General features: G+C 37.0%; 3 protein-coding genes across 6 annotated transcripts; 2 read left to right on the top strand and 1 right to left on the bottom strand.

The window, feature by feature from the left end:
- The first annotated feature begins 68 nt into the window (after window positions 1-68).
- Window positions 69-3,534, top strand: LOC145936390 (uncharacterized). Its single transcript, XM_083038589.1, has 5 exons — window positions 69-849; window positions 948-1,209; window positions 1,305-1,512; window positions 1,575-1,704; window positions 1,792-3,534. Exons 1-5 carry the CDS (start codon window positions 519-521, stop codon window positions 1,881-1,883), a joined length of 1,023 nt encoding a protein of 340 aa, XP_082894715.1. The 5' UTR covers window positions 69-518; the 3' UTR covers window positions 1,884-3,534.
- Stas (Transmembrane protein stas) lies at window positions 2,736-4,436 on the bottom strand. Its single transcript, XM_083038591.1, has 5 exons — window positions 4,246-4,436; window positions 4,035-4,159; window positions 3,545-3,668; window positions 3,330-3,458; window positions 2,736-3,243 (listed from the first exon to the last, which is right to left on the bottom strand). Exons 2-5 carry the CDS (start codon window positions 4,060-4,062, stop codon window positions 2,736-2,738), a joined length of 789 nt encoding a protein of 262 aa, XP_082894717.1. The 5' UTR covers window positions 4,063-4,159; window positions 4,246-4,436.
- An 88-nt stretch (window positions 4,437-4,524) lies between these two features.
- Wgn (Tumor necrosis factor receptor superfamily member wengen) lies at window positions 4,525-24,194 on the top strand. 4 transcript variants are annotated; one of them, XM_083038584.1, is made up of 8 exons: window positions 4,525-4,663; window positions 5,526-5,879; window positions 6,396-6,472; window positions 7,334-7,481; window positions 14,842-15,291; window positions 15,781-15,964; window positions 19,105-19,233; window positions 22,559-24,194. In XM_083038584.1, the coding sequence occupies exons 4-8, from the start codon at window positions 7,404-7,406 to the stop codon at window positions 22,750-22,752; spliced, it is 1,035 nt and encodes a 344-aa protein (XP_082894710.1). In that variant the 5' UTR covers window positions 4,525-4,663; window positions 5,526-5,879; window positions 6,396-6,472; window positions 7,334-7,403; the 3' UTR covers window positions 22,753-24,194. The 4 variants fall into 4 exon arrangements, with proteins under 4 accessions (XP_082894710.1, XP_082894712.1, XP_082894711.1 ...); XM_083038586.1 differs by having other exon boundaries at window positions 6,396-6,481; XM_083038585.1 differs by lacking the exon at window positions 4,525-4,663 and adding an exon at window positions 4,937-5,072.
- The last annotated feature ends 39 nt before the right edge of the window (window positions 24,195-24,233 follow it).

The following is a 24,233-nucleotide window of genomic DNA, read 5'->3' as shown; positions in this document are numbered from 1 at the left end:
GCCCCGCCCCCCACCACCACCCACCCCCCACCGCCGCGCACCAAATTCCGAGCCACTTGCCACTTGAAGGTCAGTCAGTTGAGTCAATTTAAAGTCGAACGTCGAACGCGCCGCGCACATCGACACGCGCTCTCTCTCTCTCGCCCTCGCTCTGTGTTGCGCGACTTAGGTAACTTTTCTTTAAAGCGGAAACGTGAAAAGTGAACAATTTCACTATTGAAATCAATGCGTGATTGGCGGAATCATGGTGATGTGTATATACCCTGAAATCGGCAACACTGCGACTTCTCTTTTTCGCGTATGCGTGTCAAATTTAGATTAGATGAGGTTAGATCAGGTTAGGTTAGACGCTCAGCCGATTATTATGAAATGTAATCCATCGAAAGCTATGTTTATTTACGAGAGTTTATTTCTTTCGCGTTATAATAAAAATGTACGCGAATCAACTTTAAACATTGCAATGTAAATAACGTGAAATTTGAGCCTTATGCGATTGGTGTGTGAAAAGGTTCGCGATTATGGCTAATTTGAATGAATACAGAAAAAGTGTACGAGAAATCAAACAATACGCGGCCGAGCATAATATCTCGGAAGCGCAAACGTCCGAAATATTTCGAGCATGTTTCCGACAATTGGAGAACAAGTATTCGAAGAAGTCGAATAGACTATCGAGGCCTTTGCGATTCGCTTTCTTATTCATTCTTATCTCGATTGTAGCGTTACGTTTGTGCAACCAAAGATGGCTAAATGATGTATTTGTAAGAATCTCACAAAATTCCATTTATCCTGCTTTATATGTGTTACGCAAATTGGCTATACCTATTGTCAGCTTATATCCATCATTATCTGGTATGTGATCAAAGAACAATATTTTAATGCGATATAAAAATATCCACAAATATTTTTAGAGAGTATTTTAATCTGATATACGATGTCTGTCATTTCAGAATTGTACGACGAATGGTGTCTGATAGAAAATCCATATTTCTATGTCAGCGACATAGACTGTTGGCCTTGCACTATGGTTTACTCTGTGCCAGATTTAACTGGTCACAACATCAGCAGATCATTCAATATCGGTATACCATATACTAGAGCAGAAAATAATACAAAGGTCAAAATGAAAGATCTGGTTGATATATATTGGAATAATCAAGATATCTTTGATCAAGATGCTAGAAGAATCTCTTCTAACAATGAAACTTTTAAGTAAGATTTTATGTGTACCAATTATTGTCAAAATGTGTTTTAAAAGTTGTTTAACATATTTTGTCAAATCAAATGTCTCTTATATGTTTACATAGAACCATCTATGATACCGTGAAAAACAGACTGGATGTGTATCCCACTGATTCATTTACCACTCATATATCATGGAAAGTAAACCGTATGAAGCCTAACAGAATATTACGAAAATTATTTCCAAAGCCAGTTGAGACTCCAAATTGGTGGAGCCAAAGCACAGAAAAATATATTTTTATCGATGAATCAGTATCACCGTCCTATCCACTGGTATGCAAAGCATTCTCATTATAATTCTCTTGAATAATAATAATAAATTTATAAATTTTTAGCCTAATCCAGAATGCAGCAATGTTGTGTTACGAAGTGCGGCTGGCGCAAGGTTGATAAAAATGACACCAAGCTTAGAGTGCATTCAACATTGTAAATCTTTGACTATTTTATTATCCGCTGGACATACATGTGAGTACCAGACAAACTTTTGTAATTGAACTTTTTCTCTTTACTGTTATTTTTGCACATTTTTTCTTCTTTTATGTTTCGCATAAGTATGGTACAATTGGTGGTATTGGAGACCCGTGAGTCTACCAGTGTACAATGCTACTGATCTCTTTATTGGTTATCTAACTTCGTTTTGTTAGTGCCATCAATAGAAGAAACTCATTGTTGATGTGCCAAAGTAATATAGCCAATAATATAAAGTCGCATTTAACGAAATTTACATTAAAATTACATTATGTTTGCACGTTTTTTAGTTGTTTTAATCTCGGACATTATATATAGCTGTATATATTCGTGATTTTGTTTGATATATATATATATATATATATATATATACTACATAATAAAAATAATATTGTACTTGGCATTTAAAATACAAGAAAGTATATACAAATATAGTTTCTTGCATTTTTTAGATGCCAAGTAAAATATTATTTTTCCGTTAAAACAATGAAAGAGATAAAAGATAAAGTTTAGCCTATCGATTCAGAGTTACCTGAGATTATTTCGCGATATGATATTGTGTAAAATGTATAGGTGTATTTGCGTAACAATTATAATAAAATGAGATGGCATTCTATCTCTACCTGCATGTAATTTAGGTACATTTTTATATGACGTTCATATAATGTAAGACACACGCGCGTATTTAGAAATAAATTATAACAATAAATAAATTATATAGCGCAATTTGTGCTCAGGAGATTTCGTCGTATTTTACATTCAAATACATACAAGTCCACGTATCCAAATACTAGTAATTTTATTTGCAACGTGCCAAATGATAGCATTTGATAGTATTATTACATGATGTGAGAAGGCAGACCCCCTTAATCGATCATTCTCTCAACTCGCGTTTTTCTCGAGTTTTTTAGATTCTTTAAGAACATCTCTAGCGGTAGAGTATTTATCCTAATAAATTCAGTTAAAAAGTTTCTCTCTTCTCGCTTCTGTCGGAATGTCTTCTTATAAGTGCATCGTCGATCTAGCTCTTACTCAAACTTTTGCTTGAGCTTTTGCTTGTATAGCACAGGGAGTAGAGAGAGTAGCGCAAACACGCACAGAATAATTATACTATTCCACGACCATGCATCGTTCGATGATGTGAGTTTGTGTAAAGTTTGACCCGCTTGTATAGCGACAAACGAAGGTGGCGCGACGCCGAAAAAGGTACCGACGGTAAACGGCACCATAGGCACGCCAATCACCGGACTGGCTAGATTGATGAACCAGTTTGGCAGCAGTGGCGTCATCCTGAGAAACAACATGTAATTCAGCAGATTATCGCGATGCTTGGCCACGGTGATGGTCCATTCCTTCGCTTTAGCCGGAAAGTACCGATACAGCAGTCGTCTGCCCAGTAAAGAGGACAGCAGGTAGCACAGGGTAGCCCCGACCGCGCTGCAAGTGCACACGAGTAGCAGGGCGATTGGGAAGCGAAACAGAAATCCCGATAGAATCGAGAGAAAGATAGAGCCAGGAATGGCGAATGTTTGCAAGCTATCGAGGTACGATGTAAGGAGCATATATGCAAAATTTACTAAAATAAATTAAAAACAGTATGCGAATTTGATATTTAAGGATACAAGATGTAAGTAACGAACAGTCCAGCCAATACTTGGAAATAATATAGCTCCTTGTATCGTTCTAGCAACTTTCCTAGATTCTTAGCATCCTCTATATGAAACGGCAGCTTCATATACTGTTTCTCATCTCTATAAAATAAACGAGAGAAATGTATATATATCATATATTTTATATAAAATGTACAAATATGTATTTAACAAATAACTATTCTTACTTTTTTAATTCTGGGAAGCTCATGTATACATAAAACAATGCAGTCAATGAAGCTACAAAGATGAGTCCAACGGTTAATATTACTCTTCTCGTTGAAGCTTCGCCATTGGTTGCTTTTGATAATACTATAAATATACAAGAAAAAAAAAACAATTTTATTTATTCTAATATACAATAAACTTTAATTTTAATATATATGTAATTTTTGCAATTAAATGTAAATTTCAAAGAAGACAATATTAAGTCAGATTTGATATGAAAAAAGATTAAAATACACAAAATTACACATTGACAGTATTTGAAATATACATGAGATTTATAATAAAGAGAGGGAAGAATTATATAAATATATACATGATTCGTTCTTATATTACTCGTGTTTTTTCGAAAATGCCACATTTCTGAGAAATATACAGGTTTATATCTAAATAAACTATTCTTCCAGACTCATTTCCTTCACAAGGAAAAAAACTCGCGTGATTATGTCTCACCTGGTCGCGCGTCAATTTGCGTGCTCATTTCTCTTTCTCTCTCTCTTTCGATATGTCACTTCCTCGAACAGATTTCCAATTGGATGCACTCACCACGCTTCGTCTGAGCCAGTCTCAGTGCATATCTGGCAATTGATATAAAAATATTCGCGAGGATAGAGATGAGAAGCACTTCCTCGAAGGGTCGAAGTGGTTAGTGGTTAGTGGTTACCCAACGATAATTGTCGCCGCGTTGCGATGATCAGCTGATCTGTTTCGTGTTTTCTCGGTATTGGCTCAGATTTCTTCACGCGGCCATTCACACGCGGCACTGGGTTTGTTCTTTATCGCTGCACTGATGAACCAGTGCAGTAAGTTAGAGTGAAACAAAAATATATTTCTCACTTTAGGTCTGTTCTTTTTAGCTCAACTAAATATATGTTTCTTATTGCACCAGTGTGCACTAGTTCATCAGTGCAGCGATAAAGAACAAACCCACTAATTGCGCGAAACGCTGATTGAAAATTACATCGTTAATTTGTAAGTCGATTTCGAGAGCGCCTTATTAGCGGTTGTCATGATAATCGCGAATTGTGCCATACGTAATGGAACGCTGATAACGATAACGTGTGAAAACAAGAAATATATAGGTATACATTCCCTCTCTCTTTACTTACAATTCTTTATACTTTATATACACTTTCTTCAATTAAAACAGAACAAATATATTTAATATATTTTTCATACACAATATATATTTATATATACTAATATATATGCATATTTATATAGTATTATATACTATTCAAAACGAAGAGAGAAGTTTTTAGGTTAAAGTACGCTTGTGAGGAGAAAATGAATTTTTTGACGGATTTATAATTATAACGTATTGACAATCGGTAAGATAGTAATCGACAAAGATTAAATAAAAACACACATTGGCGCTAACCGAAATTCTTTATAAGGAAGATGGCGTCTACCAACAATATGTGTATCGCTCTACTCATTTCTTTCTTCCAAAATTTGAAATGTAAAATCATTTTGACGACCATTTAACATGTATGTACTCGTTCTACTAACTTAAAATAAGATATGAAACTTGCTTTTGAGAATTTGTTTGTCGAGGTGGGAATTATATTATAATTGTGTTTCTTACGATGTAATTATTGTAACTGCTTTCTTGTGCACGATGATATATTTTAAGAGCCCACCTAATATAATTTCTCAATTTGATTAGAATTTTATTAAGAATAATCTTTCCTCTTTCGATTTCGAACTAAAATTCCTTTCTTTTCTTACGATTTCTTAAATTAAATCTCGAATAGTGATAATTAATATATTGATAATAGATATGCGACATATATATATATATATATATATATATATATATGTGTGTGTGTGTGTGTGTGTGTGTGTGTGTACATATATGTTCCGAATAATCATCTAGTTTATTTTATTTATACAATATGCGATTATTTATATTGTATATTCTAATTATATTTTTCATTTCAGTTTGTATCGACACGACATCTTTACGCGATTTTTGGTATAATATAATATATTATAGAAGAGAAATACGCGCGGAAGCAAAGAGAAGAAGAAAATATAGATAGAGAGAGAGTGAGAAAAGTGAAGGAAACGCACGTAATATCTCTCTCTTTTTCTCTCTCGCGTCGACGACAGACCAGCTCCAGATGCTGTCTACCAAACGGAACGCAGCGAACGCATGTCAAGATCACGCGTTGGATACGTCACACATGACGGTACTTTGGGATATCCCGTCGCGAGAAAGGACAGGAAGCGGGAAGTTATGTCCTGGTGCAAACCCATGGAAAATGTGCCGACAAACTCGCAAGAGCGAACTCGGCAAGTATCAATTTATATTTTTCCTCGGACTGCCTGCTTTAACTTGGAATAAAATAAATTAAATTAAATTAAATTAAATTAAATTAAATTAATTAAAAATTTAATTTAATTAAAAAAATTAATCAAATTCAATTAATTAAAGATACTTGTATGATTATATGAGCTACTTTTATATACGTGGCTATAAGTAATATTAAAAGTGATGTAAAATACTAGAGATTTCAATAATATATTTTAAAGTAAATTATATATATTAATTAATATAATAACTTGATAATATATATTAAAATATTATAATATATTAAGTATATTAATATATGTGTGTGTATTCTAATTATATAGTTTCACACAGCATTAATTTTGAAATTTTTTATTTAAAGCTAGTGAAGCTATAATTAAAATCTTACATTAGAGAAGAGAGTATATTACGTAAATTTAGATTAATTGAAATTAAAAAAAGTAATTTTATATTTATGGAATTACATATATCTAATCTTTTTTTTTTGTTAATTCTAGATTTATTCAATTTTCGCACCGCATTCTCCTGCGATCGATTCATCTCTCTTCCGTCTCTGCTAGACAGACTTCCGTAGGTAAGTAACGTACGTATATCTACGCTTCATCACCGTTAACTAGTCTCTCGCTTCTCCTCCCATTTCCTTCCGTTTCCCTAATTCCGTTTCCTGATTCGTAACGCTCGGCGGGCGGCGGCGAATCGTGAATACTGGTCGTGAATGAAACGATATATATTACGCCTACACTCTTCGGGGTATGGGGTTATAAGAATAAATTTACACCTATAAGGCTCCGGTATCGCGCGATCGCGCCGGGGCCCTGCTTCCTCCCTCTCTCCCTCTCCTTCCCCGAAATGGTATATAGACCGCGGTACATCGCGCCGGCCAATTATTTATACAATTCGGTGGCGTGCGTGCAATTTGCGCCTTCAACAACTCGGCAGATTCGCCGGGCAGATTAGGCGCGCCACGTGCTTACCCACGTGCAGCGACGATAATTAGTCGAAGAATGCAACAAAGTCGTAATGAGATCGCGGGATACGCGGATACTCCGAATGATTAATATACCGCTTAATATAATTAAGTCGCATATATCGCGCTAATAATATCTAACAGTGACGGCTTCCTGATTTCTTACCTCGAATGTGCAATTAATATTTTACTAATTGTAAGAGAAACGGATCGCAAGATCTGTAACTCTGACGAACGAACAAAGTTTTTATTTTTTATTCAGAGAAAGAGAGAATATCGATCGACAGATTTATAAATTGTCGGAAACCTTCGACGAAAGATGTTTTTAGAAATATATATTTATCAGAAATCAGTCTATATATAAAATCAATTTTTTCTGCGTAAAAGCATTCACATGAAATTTGTCGAATATGTTTCATTGTCAGTATACTATCAAACTCTATCGTTCTTTCTCCGTTTGTATTACAGATAATCGAGAAGCCGGCCAGGCGCAGCATCCCGTGGTCCAGTCCGGTTCTAGGGTTAATACCACTGTGGAATGCAGAGGAACCGGACTGCGGAGGACGCGCTTGGAGCAGTCCAGGTTGCTGTCTTCGCGAGGTTAATCACATCCCAGGTAAGGAAACATCGTTTCTATAACACAAGAGACAAAAGAGTACGCACAGAACTCACCCTATCTCTTATGTTTATCAAAAATTGATTTATTATAATATTTGAAATATTTGCCTCAGAAACTTGATATTTTTTACGTCTAACACATTTTTAAAATATTTGGCATATTTATTATCTTTACTGGATTTCGGTAAAGTTTATAAAGAGCGATTATATATGCAATTTTTTCTTATAAATTGCTTCTTCGACTCGAGTTCTCTCGGTCACATAATAAATCACGAGGGCGCTAATAGATTGCGGGCCTAGACAATAAAACGTTCCTGTGCGTCTCGATATTATTCTTCTCTTCATCTCTATCATTTTCTTTCTCTCTCCCTTTATTTTTCTCTATTTCTCTCTTGTTCCGTCTCTCTCCGCGTGTATATATATGCGTAACCGCTCATTCCCTCTCTCTCTCTTTCCCGTCCGTTCATCCGTCCGTCCATCTGACTCGCTGCGACTAGGTCGTGGGCGGAAATCAGTATAACTCGACGGGCTAGTCGCGTCGCGACCGCGCGATGGTACGGACGTTTTTTCCGTGTCGTGAAGAACCTCTCCGGATGTCTCGCGTTCAGTGTCCCTTCCCTCGTCGTCGTCGTCATTCACCGTCGCGTAGAATGACAGCGTGACAGCGTCGCGACGCTAACGCGCGTTCTCTATTTTTTTAGAATTTTCTATTTTTTTCGCCGATTTTCACCGATTCAGTGTCAAAAGAGAAAGAGAAAGATCATCCCTGATTCTCTGTGCGACATAGTGGCGACCCGCGGAAAATTGTCACTCGGGGCTGCAGCGACCCTTGTTTCGCTCCTCTTCATTCTCCTCGGCTACGTCGCCTCGGATTACATCATGACAAACACGGCTCCATCGAAGGCAGCGTGAGTACCGTGCCGTGCTTGCGTGCGGTTGATGATGTTGATCTAATTTGAACGGTACGACAAATCGTGGGCACTCTCGGCGTCGGCGATAGCATCAAGATCGCGCTTCTATCGTATTCGACGTATCTAAGGATGTATCTTCTTTTTAATTCCATGTTATGAGATATAAAAGATCTATACACGGATAAAATAGATTAGCACACATACACATAAATACAAATCGAAGAATCTTAAATTTTAAAAAAAATCGTAAGGTTCTTATTATTTTTTTTTTTTTTTACATGTTCTCTCTCTTTCTCTTTTCTCTTTTAAAAAAATTATTCCATTATTTCATATATTATTTTTTACTATTTTTTTAAACTAACTATTATATGATTTATTCAGCTAAGTCATTTATGCTGTTTTTCTTTTTTTTTCTTTCTTTCTGTATTTGTAATCTTTCTGTATAATTATTTCTTCTAAACTTATTCAAATGTGATATAATATACTACCTAAACTTTAAATCGCAATGCCGGGAAGAGAATAATCGCGCAAAATATTATTTTCCGACATATGATATTATTCAGAATACGGATGCGTAATAAATAATTCGCCAAGTCAGTAAGTTTGCGCGCGAGACATCAACGCGTGGCCAGTAAAACAGGTGCGACGACACTGACAATGAAATGTCAATGAAGCGTCGCGATTCGAATTTGATTCGAGTTTGATGTTAATAAACAAAAATCGCCGTCTGCGCGTTTGTTGCGAAAAATCGCGAAACGAACGATCGATCGATTTCTCGAAATCCACCCCGTCGTGCGAGAATCGTTCGCGCGCGTATCCGCTTCGCGTTTTCGATCGGCGCCGGTATATAAAACACGTGGCCGGGATCCTCGCGCTAAAGTGGAGCTATTTTTTTTCGATGTTTATTGAAGATCTCGCCTGGAAATAAACCGCGTACCCGGCGCCTTCTCGTGAAAAAGCAAAGGATAGGCGACTGCCGCCTTCCTTCTTCGTCCTCGTCCCCTCTCTATCTCATCGTACATTTGTATTCCGTCTATTATAAGCTTCTACGTTTTGAACATTAATATAATAACTTTTTTGTATTTATAAAATTAGAACTAGTTGGAACTGACAACCTAATTCTGATAACAGATTCCTCGATCAAGTTTAGATAGTTCTCGAATTATGTCGATATAAATTATGAAAAATGCATTTTCTATCTAATCTAGAGATGCTTAATAACTTAGATATTATATATAAAAAGTTACCACATAGCTATCATATCTATGCAACATGTTATCATACTACAAATATTAAATTAAATTTTATTTATTATACATGTATAAATTATATTGATTTGTGCAATTTTTTTTTTTTAATATTAAATGTATTTTTGTTATTTTTTATATAACTTGATATACATACAACTCGATTATTATTAAGTTTTTTCTCTATACATATAATTAAAAAGAAAAATTTAAATACACATATACATATATAATAAATACTCCGCTACGCTAAAATTTATTCAAAAATGTATATAATTACAACAGGTCAGGTCTTTCTTCTTTCTTTCGTTGAATCGTGTTGAAACGAAATCCACTTCTTCATTACTTATTGTACGTTCATTCTTAAGTCGGCACGGTCGTGTAACGGCCTTTTGTCGCCAACGGCGCGGACGTGTGTCCGCGAAGTATTTAGGTTTCCCGCGTTGTGCGAGCCACGTCCTCGTGTCACTGCGGTCACGTCAATAAGTTCTTCGAAAAGCGGCTTCGAATCGTGCGCCTCCTCTCATCGCCACCGAACAAGATCGTAGATAAACCCGCGAACGTTTGGTTCCGATCGGGAGAGGATATTCGGCCCGCGCCCGGTATACAAATAACGTGGAAATCGAATTTCTCTCGTAAACGAGAATTTATCGCTTTTCTTTCTGAAAAAAAATCCGTGAAAAATTTATTTGCTTTTTTCACCATAATATTTGTTGAGCGACTTTTATCTTCCGCGTTGCGTTGTTATTTGATTTTTCTCTTGAAAATTATTACAATTTATCTCTAATCATATACATGTATAGATCCAGGAAATAACTTACTTTCTTTATCCATAGAATTTTTTATCAATTTTTTTCATTCATATCCAGAATGTTTCTAAATTTAGTTAAATTAATTTTTTCGCACAATTTTCTTGTCGAAAATATTTTTTTACAAATGTCAATAGCATTCTGATACGAATGAATTACGAGCAATTATTCGAAAGAGAAAAATTTCTGCAAATTGGAAGAAGGCGGCTCATTCATTTCCGCGAAAACATTATTACGCAAATGTGTTTACGTCGAATGTGAATGCATTATTGTTATGTAGTCTAAAATATCACAATTCTCGATCCTCTTCTCATCCCCCATCGCGCAAATTCCTCTGGAGGATGATCAAGCGCTCCAAGAATCCGATCAACGCGGAATTCTTCCGCTCGAACTGGAGCATCGATTTACGAGAGCGTGGGAAAAATGCCGAAAATACTTTTCCGGGATACGCAAGATGATATTGTCAGATGAGATTTTCATTACAATTTTGCCGCAATTAAGACGTGATAATATGTTTAATATAATTTTTTTTTATACGTGTCTATAGTCGCGGGCGCTGTTGTTCGTCTCGTTCGCGACGTAATTTGGAGTCGTCGCGAACGAGACGAAACTGTTTGCACGCATTCCGGGGAGGGAAAGAGCCGTCTTATTAGCGTCATTAAGCGAACACGTGCGGCTGTATCAAGTCGGCATTCTTTCGCTTCGGCAGACGTTAACTCGTAAAACACTGTTCGCGGATTTCGCACTTCCTGCGAATAAATCCGCAGCTACGTGGCGTTGAAGCTCTGTTTCTTTCGCGGTCATGAATTATGAATTAATTAAAGGAGAACCGAAAAACGGGAAGATCTCTTTGGGAAATGTGGGATTCCTCATCGAATCAAAAAATTACGGCAATATTGGAGTAAATGTCACTTTCCCCCTGCTTTTAAACTAATCGACGTAAATGATAAATTATTAATGAATCAATCTTGAATTAATATTACTATATATCTGGCATAAAACCAATACTATTATTCTCTTAATCTCTTTGTGATATTTATCATTCAAACAAACTTGTTGATTTTTATAAATATCGAGTTGACATGGAAAAATTACTGCAATTGGCCCAATTTACTTTGATTTTGGATACGTCGAAAAGACAATGGAGAGAAATTTATTTTCGTGGAATTAAACTCAATTGGAGCTCGTTTCTCGTACGGATCGCATCTGAATCTATAGGACGTAACGTTGAAGAGAAGAACGTAAACCGGTTTAGGCCCTTATTCCCCGGAGTCAGGGCAGTTTTTTAGTTACTATTATTAGAGAGCCACACATGTGTGGCCGCGTGTTAAGAGAGCCATTTGTCGACAACGATGAGACAGTTGCGAGAGTATCATTTAATAAACGATTAATTATAAATGCGTGCGTTACAAAACTAATCGTATACGAGCCTCGTTATTTCCAATTCGGCGTTTATTCTTCCTCTACAATGACGGAACTGTGTTCTGTCATGTGTATATATTTAATTTATATATGTATAATATAAACATTAAAAACATATTTAACGAAATATATTTATATAATATAAACATATCAAGTATAAAAAATATAACAATATATTCTAAACAATTTTATACAAAATATATTTCCGTCTATTATATTATTTCTAAAAATTATATACATTACACACACACACATATATACATAGTAAACAACATTATTATTCCACGGTACGTATAGAAACGGATGTTTTCTCCGTAAAGATCTTCGTCTATACGATCGTATTGTACATACATACAGATATATATATATATATATATATATATATATATATATATATATATAAACAGATGCGGATCTCTCTCCGTTTCTGGATGAGGATTTTCCCCGCCACACGCTCGAGCGAGAGCGACAGAATCGCGTTGTGCCTCACAGCGACACACAGCAACACTCGTGTCCGTAATCGTTTTTCAGGCGTGCAATTGGCATCCTAATCACGGAGAGATGAACTCGGCGAGGCGGCGGAAGATTGCATTTGCAACGAGCGAGCGAGCGAGCGGATCGAGGTGTTGCATTCTGATCGCGTGATTGCGCGCGTCCTCGAGAGAAATATGACACGCGCACAGACAATTTGAAGTGGGCGAGAAGAAACTCCGCACACACACAAAGACACCTTATGCATTATATGCACAAACGACATTTGCTGTTTTTTTCTTTCTCTTTTTTTCTCTCTCTTCGTCCGAACAATGCTCGCCTTTCTGCGCGAATTACGCGAAAAAAAATCACCGCCGCCGGATTATCGTTAGATAAGGAAAAAAATTCGTACACCCTCCTATAACGGATGTATATATATTTTTAATCACGGAAATGTGTTAACATGCGTATAATTAGATTCAGTCGTATGAATTTTAATAATTGTAATTATAATAATAAATTCTACGCTTTATTATTTTATATAGTCACCGTGATCTTTAAAATTAATTTAACACGGATCAAATTGCGTACCTCGATGTAATGTAAGCAATTCATTAATGAAATGCTCGCAGCCTAGAAGTCATATTATTTCAATTTGTATGCGGAATTTATACGCATCGAACGTTCCGATAGTACGCGCCTATATTCTTACGATGACCTCGTGACAACAATTCGCTATAATAAATATACTGTTACGAAGTCAATCTTACGAAAAATTCAAGTCGAATTTCAACGATTATTTCAGATATCCAAAACGTTATTCGGATCAAAGTAATATTATTGAGAGTATATTTAACCTTCCGATAAAGGGAAACAATTGAAAGCAAATAAGCGATCGATATTTACAATCTCTCGATTTCAAATAATTAAAACGAATTTGCCGAACTCTCTGTTACGGATATATCACTCAAATCGGTCCTGCTCCTTCTATCTTGTGTCTAAAATATTTTATTTTACAATTTAATCGTAAAAGAATTTGGTTTTTCGATTGCTTCGCTCACTCTACTTCACAATCAATTGCTTATCCTCTCTCGCACGTTTGATTCCTTAACAAATACGATAAAAATAGAGGCATTCGTCGTATAGAGTACGCACGATTAAAATTCATCGCACAGCCGAGATTTTACTCTGCCAATATTCGCTACACAATGTAGCATTTTCAGCGTAATAATTTAGGAAATTGATTTCACCGCGCTATTCATGGATAAATGCATTTTGCAATATTTATCGCAGATTATATGAAATTCGATTAGATTAATATAACAGTTTCTCATTTTTATTAAAAATATAGTATCAGTATTACTATTTCGCATACATTCGTATCTGTATGTAACATAAATCTGATTTTTAATAATAAATACCACACGAGGAAAAAAAGAAAATTAAACCACTAGATAAACCAAAGACAATCACAGACATGAACTGTATTTACATAACTGTATATACATGCAATATTAAGTAAGAAGGATCGAGAAATCAAAGAATTTTTACGCACAATAAAGACTAGATTGAAGGAGGTTTACTCGATGGAAAAAAGTGCGTTATAATTGGAGATTTACTGTTGGAAAAAAGATTTTTTTTTTCGGTGCGATTATTTCCGTAAGTAGACTGCAAAAGAGTTTTCCGCACACACTTGTTCATCTACAATACACATCGTACAACGCGTGCTCGCTCGCTGGTGCGCGGAAACGAAACGAAGGCGTACAGACGACCGGCCGCGAGCTCTATGACGTAGATGGATCGCGATTCAACTGCGGATGTAATTACATCGCGTACGAGCCGGAAGTGGAAACGGTCTGAGCGCTTTTGCGGCTTAAAGAGCGGCTTTATACGCTCGAATTACGCCGATCGACCGCGATCGACGTCCTGGCCGCTCCATAATGTTTTATAATCGCAAGAGACACGATATAGAGTTGTTTCGCGATCGTGAGAGAGGAAGAGATTGCGAGAATTTTCCTCTCTCTGTGAGATTTTTCTCAATTTTTCGCCTAAAGCATCTCAAACATATAGTTGAGAGATTAAAATAATTAATTAATTAAAATACGCATGCACGCACAGTGTCTATAATTACTGTTAAATTAATCTAAATATAATTTACTTTAGTAAAAGATTGTCTTTTTTAATTTTTATTTATCTATAATTTTATGTACATAAAATAAGTTTTATTATTTATTAGAATCATTCTATTTAATTCGAGCCTCTAAAAAAAAATTTTTAGAAAGGAATCTGTTATTTTATTTTTATTTAAATCAACTCTCCACGCTTTCCAAGATTATATATAATTGGATAAAATTAGTTGATTTTAAAATCAATTGATCGAGTTAATTGACAACGAAAAAAATTTAACATGTCGAAAGAAATTGTATTTATTTGTTCTAACAATAAGAGCTATTCTAATAAATCAAAACCGTCTAACTCTCGTTCCGCGATGGTTGCAGGTAATGCCGAGGGAATCTTGTCCCGGGTTGCTATTGACCCTGGTGTCGGTATTCGTCGGTCTGTGCGAATCCTCCGCCGCCGGCGGCGCGACATCCGGCGCCCAGCAGCCGCAGCAACAGCAACATCCGGTCTGCAAGCCCGGCCTGGAGTTCTGGTCGGCCGAACGTGCCTCCTGCTGGCCGTGCACCCGATGCGCCCCCGACTTCACCCTGAGCTCGTGCGCGGTGCACAAGGACGCGATCTGCGGCTCGCTCGAGCTCGACTACGCATCCGGCACGCCTAGGTCGGAGGCCGGAGGCGAGGATGCCTTCATCGCCAAGTTCTTAAGACTCCTCGAGACCAAAGAACGGGTCACCACGGTGGAGGCCGGTAATCTCGATCAAGATCGAGAGGACGACGAAGGCTCGGGCGACGAGAAGCCGGTCTACACCGCCTCGCGGGAATCTAAAGTAATTTCAAATTGATTCTACATAAAATTTTAGAAAAAAATGACTCACGAATTTGTTGCAGAATAGTTTCAAATTAGTATGCAGATTTTTTACATTTTACATATATATAAATTAATAATCCGGTTCCACAGGGAACGATATGATATTAATCTTTTATTCTGATAAATGTTAAATTAATTAAATTATCAAAACTTGTTAATTCGGTCATCCAACAATTATTAAAGTCATTGAAGAAAATCGATGTCTCCTATTAATAAGTGTAGAACGATCAGTGTGCATTTTGTGTCGGCGAAAGCTTTCGCCGCTTGCTATGCGGCGTGCAATCGCATCGTCATTCGCTCAAAGAGTCATTCGCGTTTCACAATCATTGTTTCGAAACTAATCTTTAGCAGTGTTGTATCTTTTAGCGGGCGCGCAAGAAGAAAGAGATAGCGTTGAAAAGAGATAGAATTGTGTGAACGCACATAACACGTTGGTTTTATAACGCAGACGGCACACGATCCTCGGGAGAGGAGAAAACCGGCCACGGAGGCTGATCAATTACCGTGGGATTGGCAGACCGGCGCCTTGGTCCTCGCGGTATGCGCCTGCATAGTGTTCTTCCTGGTAGCGGGATGCTCGGCTCTCGTCTACGCTAGGCAATGGCGGCGAATGAAGAGAAATTTTGAGCCAGGTAAATGGAGGAAAACCGCACAACGATATCATTTCGACCATAAGTATATATGGCACTCGTGGAAAACTCTGTACGACGAGTATGAGTTTTCGGAATTCATTCATTCGCTTCCAGCGTTATTGAATCGATTTTGTAATAATTCTCGATCAGTATCGCGTCACGTAAGCGGAATATAATCACGCTCGATGCGTCAATCACTATGCGTCCGCGGTACTCGGGAGGGAAGGGAAGGAGAAACGGGGATTCGTAAATTTCGCGTGGCAAAGGGTGCCGCGTTTGAGATGCGGCGGAAAGAATATATAGGTGCACGTATACATATACGCGCAAGTAAGCCGACGAGGAAAGAAAGAAGGAGAGAGAGAGAGGGCAAAATCCCTTAAAATGCACGACGGGATTTTCTTCATTAGGGGGCCGATCACGGCCGCTCCTCACCTTGGCTCGACCTACCGCGCCCGGATATGACGTCTTCGACGTCCAACGCGCGACGCAATGTGCGTACTGTCGCGTACCTCGTTCCGCGTTTGTTTTATTACGCGTTACGCTCCGAAATAAAAAGCGACAATTTTCTTCTAAGCCGATCGATGCAATAATGTGTCGTGTTCATTAAAATTCTCGCTTTTTTTTTCAAAATAATTTGTATAGATTCTTTGTAACGCGTAATCCGAAATTTAAATACTTTTAGATACTTTTCAGAGATGTAATTTATATTTCTTCTCGACAGAGTAATTTACTTAACATTCCACCTTTTCGCGCGCGTTAAATTTGTTTTGAAATTAAATTGTTGATTTGAATAAAGTTTGTGAAAGTTTTTTGTGAAATCAATGATGCCTCGAGAGAGAGAGACAGAGAATCCTATGCGCGTCTCTTTCACTTTATGTATAATTCATACACGCGTATCGCGCTGTAAGGTTCTCGTAAGGAATGAATCGAAATCGCGTAACACTCTTATAGACACTCGACGGCATGCTTCTGCACGTGTGTACGCGACGTTACTATCTACATTTGCATAACGAACAGAGTACGCAGTACTCCTTCTCACAGGAACACTCCCCCTCAGAGTTTCGCTTCTTTCTCTCCCTATCTCTCTGTCCATCTCCTTCTGTCAGTTGACGTATCGCGCCGCGTATCGCGTGTACGTTTGTGGGAACCGATTCGGCCACGTTTCGTTAATGAACGCCGTATGAATGAAACCCCTCGTTCATCCGGCGCGTATCGCCTTTTAAATCTACGCTTTCAGCGAAATGCACGCCGCAACGGCGGCGAAAAGTATTTATTAATAAAACGTCCAACAGCTTACACATTGTGTAAAATGACTCATTTTATTCTTTTTGATTTTTAATATTAAATATTAAGTATCTTTATCTAATTAAACGTCACATATTATAATCAAGGTATAATCTTGGTAAAAGACGTTCGAAATTAAATATAAAAAAGCTTACTTAAGATTACTTTTCATCCATATCTAACGTTAATCGACAAGACTGTTTATGCATAAAATAAAATGCATCTAATTGATAAATTGAAAGTATCGTTTTTAACTAGGCTCAAAATTTGCATTTTACACGAGGAGAGTAGTAATACAAGAAATTTGAAATGGAGAAAAATGTTGACGGGGACACATACGAAAAAGACACATACGTGGTTATATATTGCAGAGAAACTTTGTATAGGACGAGCCTCCGGAGAGATATCGTCGTTTCGTGTTTCGAGGAGACTCTCACATAAAAATAGCATCCCAAGGCCATCTCGAGCGTGTTGCACGCGAAATCCGTTTAATTTTATTGCAATTGCAATCCATTAATATTTATCGCATCGCGAATTATGTATATAGTTAATTAATTACTAATTATAACGCAACGTAAATATATGAGAGTCCGTATCGCGTCCGTCCGCGAACGCGATTTATCCCGCTTTTTAATATAAAGAACTTATAAAATGCGCATTTCACAAATTGCTGTTATATATATTCCCCACCATAGTTTACCTAGACTGCACGTATTGCAACTTTGTGGCAAGTATCATATTATCGCCGGAAATGCGCATTATCAAAGTGGGATCATTCCCTTAAATTCTTTCTAAATAAAAGAGAAGAAATTTCGGAATCATATTTTAAAATCGCGAATAGATGATAAAATTTTATTCTTCAGATAATTTTTAAGCTGACTTGATTTATTTTAGACATAAAATAAATTTGTTTTACTCACCAGACATTTTGCGTATTATATGTATAGATATTCAATTTATTTCCGTTAATGCATGATGTTAAAAGGAAAAGGAAGACATTATTGTGTTTTTATATATAAAATAAACATGATACATGATAATCATGAAACGGATGCGCGGTTTGCGTGTGTAATCGGTACCGTTTGATTGCGGCTGGCGATCGGCCCACCCGGTGCTTCTGATTAGGCGAACGTCGGTCAGAGGGGTCGAGAGAGGAAGGGAACGAGGACTTATGGGGATACCGCTCGAACCGGGAGCTATTAGGGGGACCGACCGTACACACCATGGAGCTCCGGAGAAAATCGAGCCGCATTCCACATCGGTTGCACTCAATCGATCGACACGCGTCGCGAACGTCATCCTTATGACGCTATCATCTCGAGGGATTTTATTCGAATGCGAGATGCGAGAGAGAAAGCAAATTCCTGCAAAAAGCAAAATTTATATTATATACAATTTATATCACACATATATTTCAAATAAATTAGTTATATTTTCAAGAAATGAATTTAATGTTTTCTTTCTTGTTAGAATCAATGATGATAATTTGAAACGATAGATGCACTCTCTTAATGTGTAATTATATCAAAGTTTCTTAATTTATGATCTCTTGCTAAATATATATATCTTTGAAAATATATAATACAAGTTACAATCGTATCAATTTTAAAATTTAAAAAATTTTGAAAACAAGCGATGAGAATACAAAATAAAAATAAAATATTCAACATGTATATAAATTTACATTTGTGTATACGGTCTCAGATTTATAGATATACAAAACGCATTAAAAAACATTTGCGATATAATAATTTTTACAATATCTCAAACGATATCCCGATGATAAAATTTGCAAAATTTTCCAACATGAAACATTTTCCGAAAACAATGGCCTATTGGTGAAATTTTCGTTGCAGCGGGTCTCGAGGAAATCTCAGCCAGATTGAACCTGATGGTGAAGGCGGAGCTGGCCGAGCTGGTTGCAGGGGCGCCGATGAACCCAGGTGATCCGGAAACCAGATGTCAGTATCTCGAGAAGCTTTTAGGTAAGCACGGACAGAATTTTAAGGTTTGCGTTCAAAATGTTTGCCGCAACGATCACATGACGTCACTATATCTGATGTGACATCATTGATCATTGCTCTTCTAAGCGACTGACGTACGTCTAGATAGGAGATTTAACATCCGATCATACATATGCTTATAGCCACTTGTCAATACGACGACATAAAAAAGAATATACATTTCACATAAAAAATTTTTCTCGAATAATCCTTTCGCTCGAAATTGTTATATTTAAAAGTCGGCATCATAAATTGCGTGAAAGACTATTCAAACTTGGATAAGTATATTGGCCGTGTTATTGCTCAACATTGACTATTGCTTAACGCAACGATGAAATCGAGGCTCGCGTGGTTACGCGTCGTTTTTACAATCAACACATCCGTCGCGCGCGATCGTATAAAATGTAGTTGCGTGCATGTTCGCAATGATCATTTTGTGCGTCGAAACGAAGAAGAGAGGGCAGAGGGGGAAGGGAAGGCGGACGACAAACGACAAACGGACGAATGCGAGGGAGGTCGCAAATACACACAATAAATTTGCTTAACTCGTACCGCACTTGAATGAGCTTCACACGCGCCTGTACGTTTCACACGGGGTGACCGTCAAGTACCGTTTGCGGTTTGCAAAGCCTGTCGGCTATTGCAAGTATTTTTTTGGCACGTCACTCGAGTATTGTGTATATTTTAATCGCGATTTCGAATTAGAATCGAATTAAATCGAAATGAGAATAATATCGTAATATATAAGCGAGGATAATATTTCAGGTGACATTGAAATATGTGTCTGCGTGTGCCGGATTAAACATACATACACGACTGATACCAAGAAACGTGTACGCGCAAGGGGCCCCATTGACACACATACACAACACGTAGCTCATTATTGAACTTTCATTCAGTAGATTGTTCCCTTACTCGTTTATTTCCGCTATGATATATTTGCATAATACGTAATATCACGTTCCGCATTTTTGCCGTACGTGAGATGCGGGATCGGGGGGACCTGACAACGGCCTGACAGGGGGTCTTAGAAGAGCGCATCGTGCATGCACTCACGCGATATTTAATAATTTACATTTACATTATCATCAACACAGATCTTGTTTTAATCTTCACATTATCTCATCTTTGAAATCTCTCTCCCCGCTCATTTTTTCTTTTTCAAGGTTTATTTCAAAATTGCGCTTACATTTCGTACTTCTTTTTTTTTATTTTTATTTTTTTGCTACAAAATTGCTCGACACATGATTAATGACATAATTTCAGACGACTTTGTAGCGACGATTCATTGACAATTTTTGAATATGCATAAATGCAAAATGCATAAATTCTGAGTTATTAAAATCACTTAGAATTTATGCATTTTGCATTTATGCATATTCAAAAATTGTCAATGAATCGTCGCTACAAAGTCGTCTGAAATTATGTTATTAATCATGTGTCAAGCAATTTTGTAGCAAAAAAATAAAAATAAAAAAAAAGAAGAGAGAAAATTATATTTATATCACAATATAATAAAAGTACATAGATAGTTCTCTGAGTTGGAATGAATATTTATATAGAGTTATTAAAATAACTTTATAAATATTCATTCCAACTCAGAGAACTATCTACGTATTTTTATTATATTGTGATATAAATATAATTTTCTCTCTCGAAATAACAAATTAATATAAACAATGAATTTTAATACGTAACGGCAGATTTTTTTTCTACACTTACAAATCTTATAAATTTATCAAGATCGTACATTAAAATGTCTCTCGTGTTTCCTCAGCGGTTTTCGAATTTCATTAAAATCGACCCGTGTCTTTCACACCATGTTCCGCCGCATCTCGCGAATCGGCACGGAGAGAAACGCGCACGTGCGTTACGTCAGAGCGCAGATTTTCGAGCGAGCGCGGGCCGAACCACGCCGATGATATTTTAGGAAGTAGTAGCTGTTTGTAGAGTAGACGGATCTTAAAACAGACAAGACGAGACCGAGACTCGCTCGCTCGCTGCACTCACCGCGCGAGAATTATTTATTCGCGCGCGAAAACAAAATGACGCGATTGTTCGGACGTTTATCTGCTTTCATTCATCCGCGCGGCTCGGCTCGGCGCGGCGCGCTCTAACTTTAGCGCGCGCATGTGTGCTTGTCAGTAGCGAGTGTTCGTAGCCACACGCATATACGATTCAATTTTTTTTACCAAATACTAGTTAATTACGATATTGAGATGTTTCGAACGAAATTGTTCGCTATTATATTGTAAAGTTGAGCTTTTTTTAAATTAGAATTATAAACAAAATGTAAACTCACTCGCTATTGATCTTGATATACATAACGATTACAAAAAAAAAAAAACAAGAAGAGGAAAATTGATATAAATTAAATTTATTTGATCAATTTTTTATTGCTGTTTTACTTGTGTAGGGAATTAAAAAAAAATCTATTATATCATGTATGTCTTCTACTCTACAATTGTCAATTTCGTCGCATCCTTATAGCTAACGCGTTAAAATCTCTATGCGTCGAGAAATTAAGTCGCGTCTCGCGATCGTCTTTATCGCGAAATACTGCTGCAACCTCGTTGTGGAAAGTTTGCAATTTCCCTGCAGCAGGATTACGATTCGTAAAGTCTCGCTTTTGGCGAGTCCGTTCCTGCGCGTCGCGCAGTTGTTGCAGTTTCGAGTTTTGACGCGAGTGTGAGCCCGAAAATCAATCCGTCGCCAATTTTAGCCGCGCAGCGCGTCAATATACGCCGCGCTTCTCGGCCGGAAAGCGAGACACGGGATCTTTTCCCCGTCTGAATATTTCATTGCGCTCCCACGCCTCGGAAGTTGTATTTATATGTGGACCGGCCGGCTATATATACCGGAAGCGTAACGCGATGTACACGGTGCTCCCGAAATACGCGTGTCCCCGAACACGCGACGCGTTTCCGCAACGTACTTGGAATCTTTTTCTTCGATTATTGCCTCCGCGAACCAAAAAAAAAACAAGGATCTTATTTTCTAATTTATTTCATTATAAATGTGAGCAACTCGAAATTTAATCGAAGGAAGCTCGGTATCATTCCGAAAAATTCATTTGATACGAGTATAATTTATTAACACTTCCGCGTCTCGGATTAATTAATTTAAACGGAACAATCGCGAGAGACGGGGAGAAGAAGCGCAGATTATTTCTTTGAACGAAATGTTTCTATCCCCCTAGATAGAATCTCGTAGCGCGATATTGCGATCCGAGACGAGCCTCTCTTCTCCCTTCGCTCATCGCTTGACCGATGAAGCCGGTATGAGGATTCGTTTGCTCTGCTTGCAGACCGGAAACGGGAGACTCCGGTGGTGGCGACGACGGCGGCGGCGGCTGGCTGGCCGGAGGCGGCTGCCGGCAACTTGTACATTGAAGAGGGGAGCACGATGACGCCGACGAGGAGTAAGCGATCGCAGATCGCGCGGATTCAGCGCAACATCGAAACCATTCTCAGTCACAAGACGAATCAGGGCACCGATTGACAATCGTTATCTGTTCAGCCGAACTGACACGAGACTCTTATTTAGACTCGCTTGTGTGTACGTTGCTAGTGCCACGTTCTACTTTAGCGCGAATTATTAGAATTAAATTCGCATTGAATGAGTAAACCGTGTTGACGACGGCACGCGGAGATCCCTTGAATACTCGACGTAGGAAACGAAGAATTAATATTTTTTTATATATCTATCGCGCACTTTCGCTTTAACATAAACTCGTAAAAATATTTTCCAAATGAGATTCACATTGAGGTCAAAAGGCGAAAATTAAAAAATGTATTTAATATAATTTTTATAGATATATATTAATATTATTTGTAGTTTATATTTCATAGAAAAAGGAATTGTCAAATAGTTTTGTGAAATGAGATTTTGTCGATTGTCCTCGTATACTTTTTCTTTTGCAAAGGGTATGTAATACGCGATAAATCCGAGAGCAAAAGGAGTAGGCTGAATTGTGCGTGTGTTTTATATGATATTGTTAAGTGCAACGTAGCGTAATTTATTGTTATAACCAGACAACCGAATACTCATACTTTGAACCGGTTGCACCAACGTTAGTTAACCCATGGTTAACTAAATTTTTCATCACATGTATATTAGAGATAGCTGGTAATTAGACTCGGAAGTGAAGGAAAAAAGAAACATTGATTATAAGTAAACAATATCGATATAATTAATTTTCTAAATATATTTTTATACTATTTTTAGATTTAAAAAATCTTTGCCAAGTTCGTTTTTCATCGCAACAAATATCGAATTCATTAAATCATACATTTTATTTAATTCAAGCGCGATCGATTAGATAGATTTAAAATTTTTCTTAAATAAATTTATCTCCGCCTTTTAATTTTAATTAACCTGTAATTTATAAGATATAAATATATATATATATATATATATATATATATATATATTTATATCTTATAAATATGTATATTGTTAATGGTGCTACAATCTGGACGGTTACATCATCCGGAGAATGATCAATTAAAAAAGTCTGTTTAAAATAATTAGTAGTTATATCCATCTATCTATATATAATATATGTATATCGTTGGTGCAACAAAGCTGGAATTTTACTTTATATAAGAACGCGACAATTTGACAAATAAAAGCGGAATTTGTTCACTGTTGCGTTTAGTTAGGTCAGATAAAACTCTTCTTTCTCTATATTTCTCTCTCTTTCGTTTTTTTCTGATAAATTAATAAAAAGAGACGTCTACCTTTTATCGTATCCTGGAGCTCGAGCGTAATTCGAGCGACGAGTGATACGTATCCAAAGGACTCTATTTTCTTTCTTTCTCACATTCTCTCTCTCTCTCTCTCTTTCATAGCTTTAACACAACAAACATTGTAATATAAAACGCTTCTGTATCCATACACATATGATAACAGCAATAAAATAAGATTTCAATATAAATGTATTCAACGGAGAGAGTCTCTAATTTCTCTCGTGGAAATCA

The sequence above is a fragment of the Prenolepis imparis genome, unplaced genomic scaffold, assembly GCF_030444845.1.
Source record: "Prenolepis imparis isolate NDT839.2.m4 unplaced genomic scaffold, iyPreImpa1.0 SCAF_5, whole genome shotgun sequence".
NCBI classification, from domain to species: domain Eukaryota; kingdom Metazoa; phylum Arthropoda; class Insecta; order Hymenoptera; family Formicidae; genus Prenolepis; species Prenolepis imparis.
The sequence above is the reverse complement of the archived record's forward strand: the minus strand, read 5'-3'. Positions and strand labels throughout refer to the sequence as shown.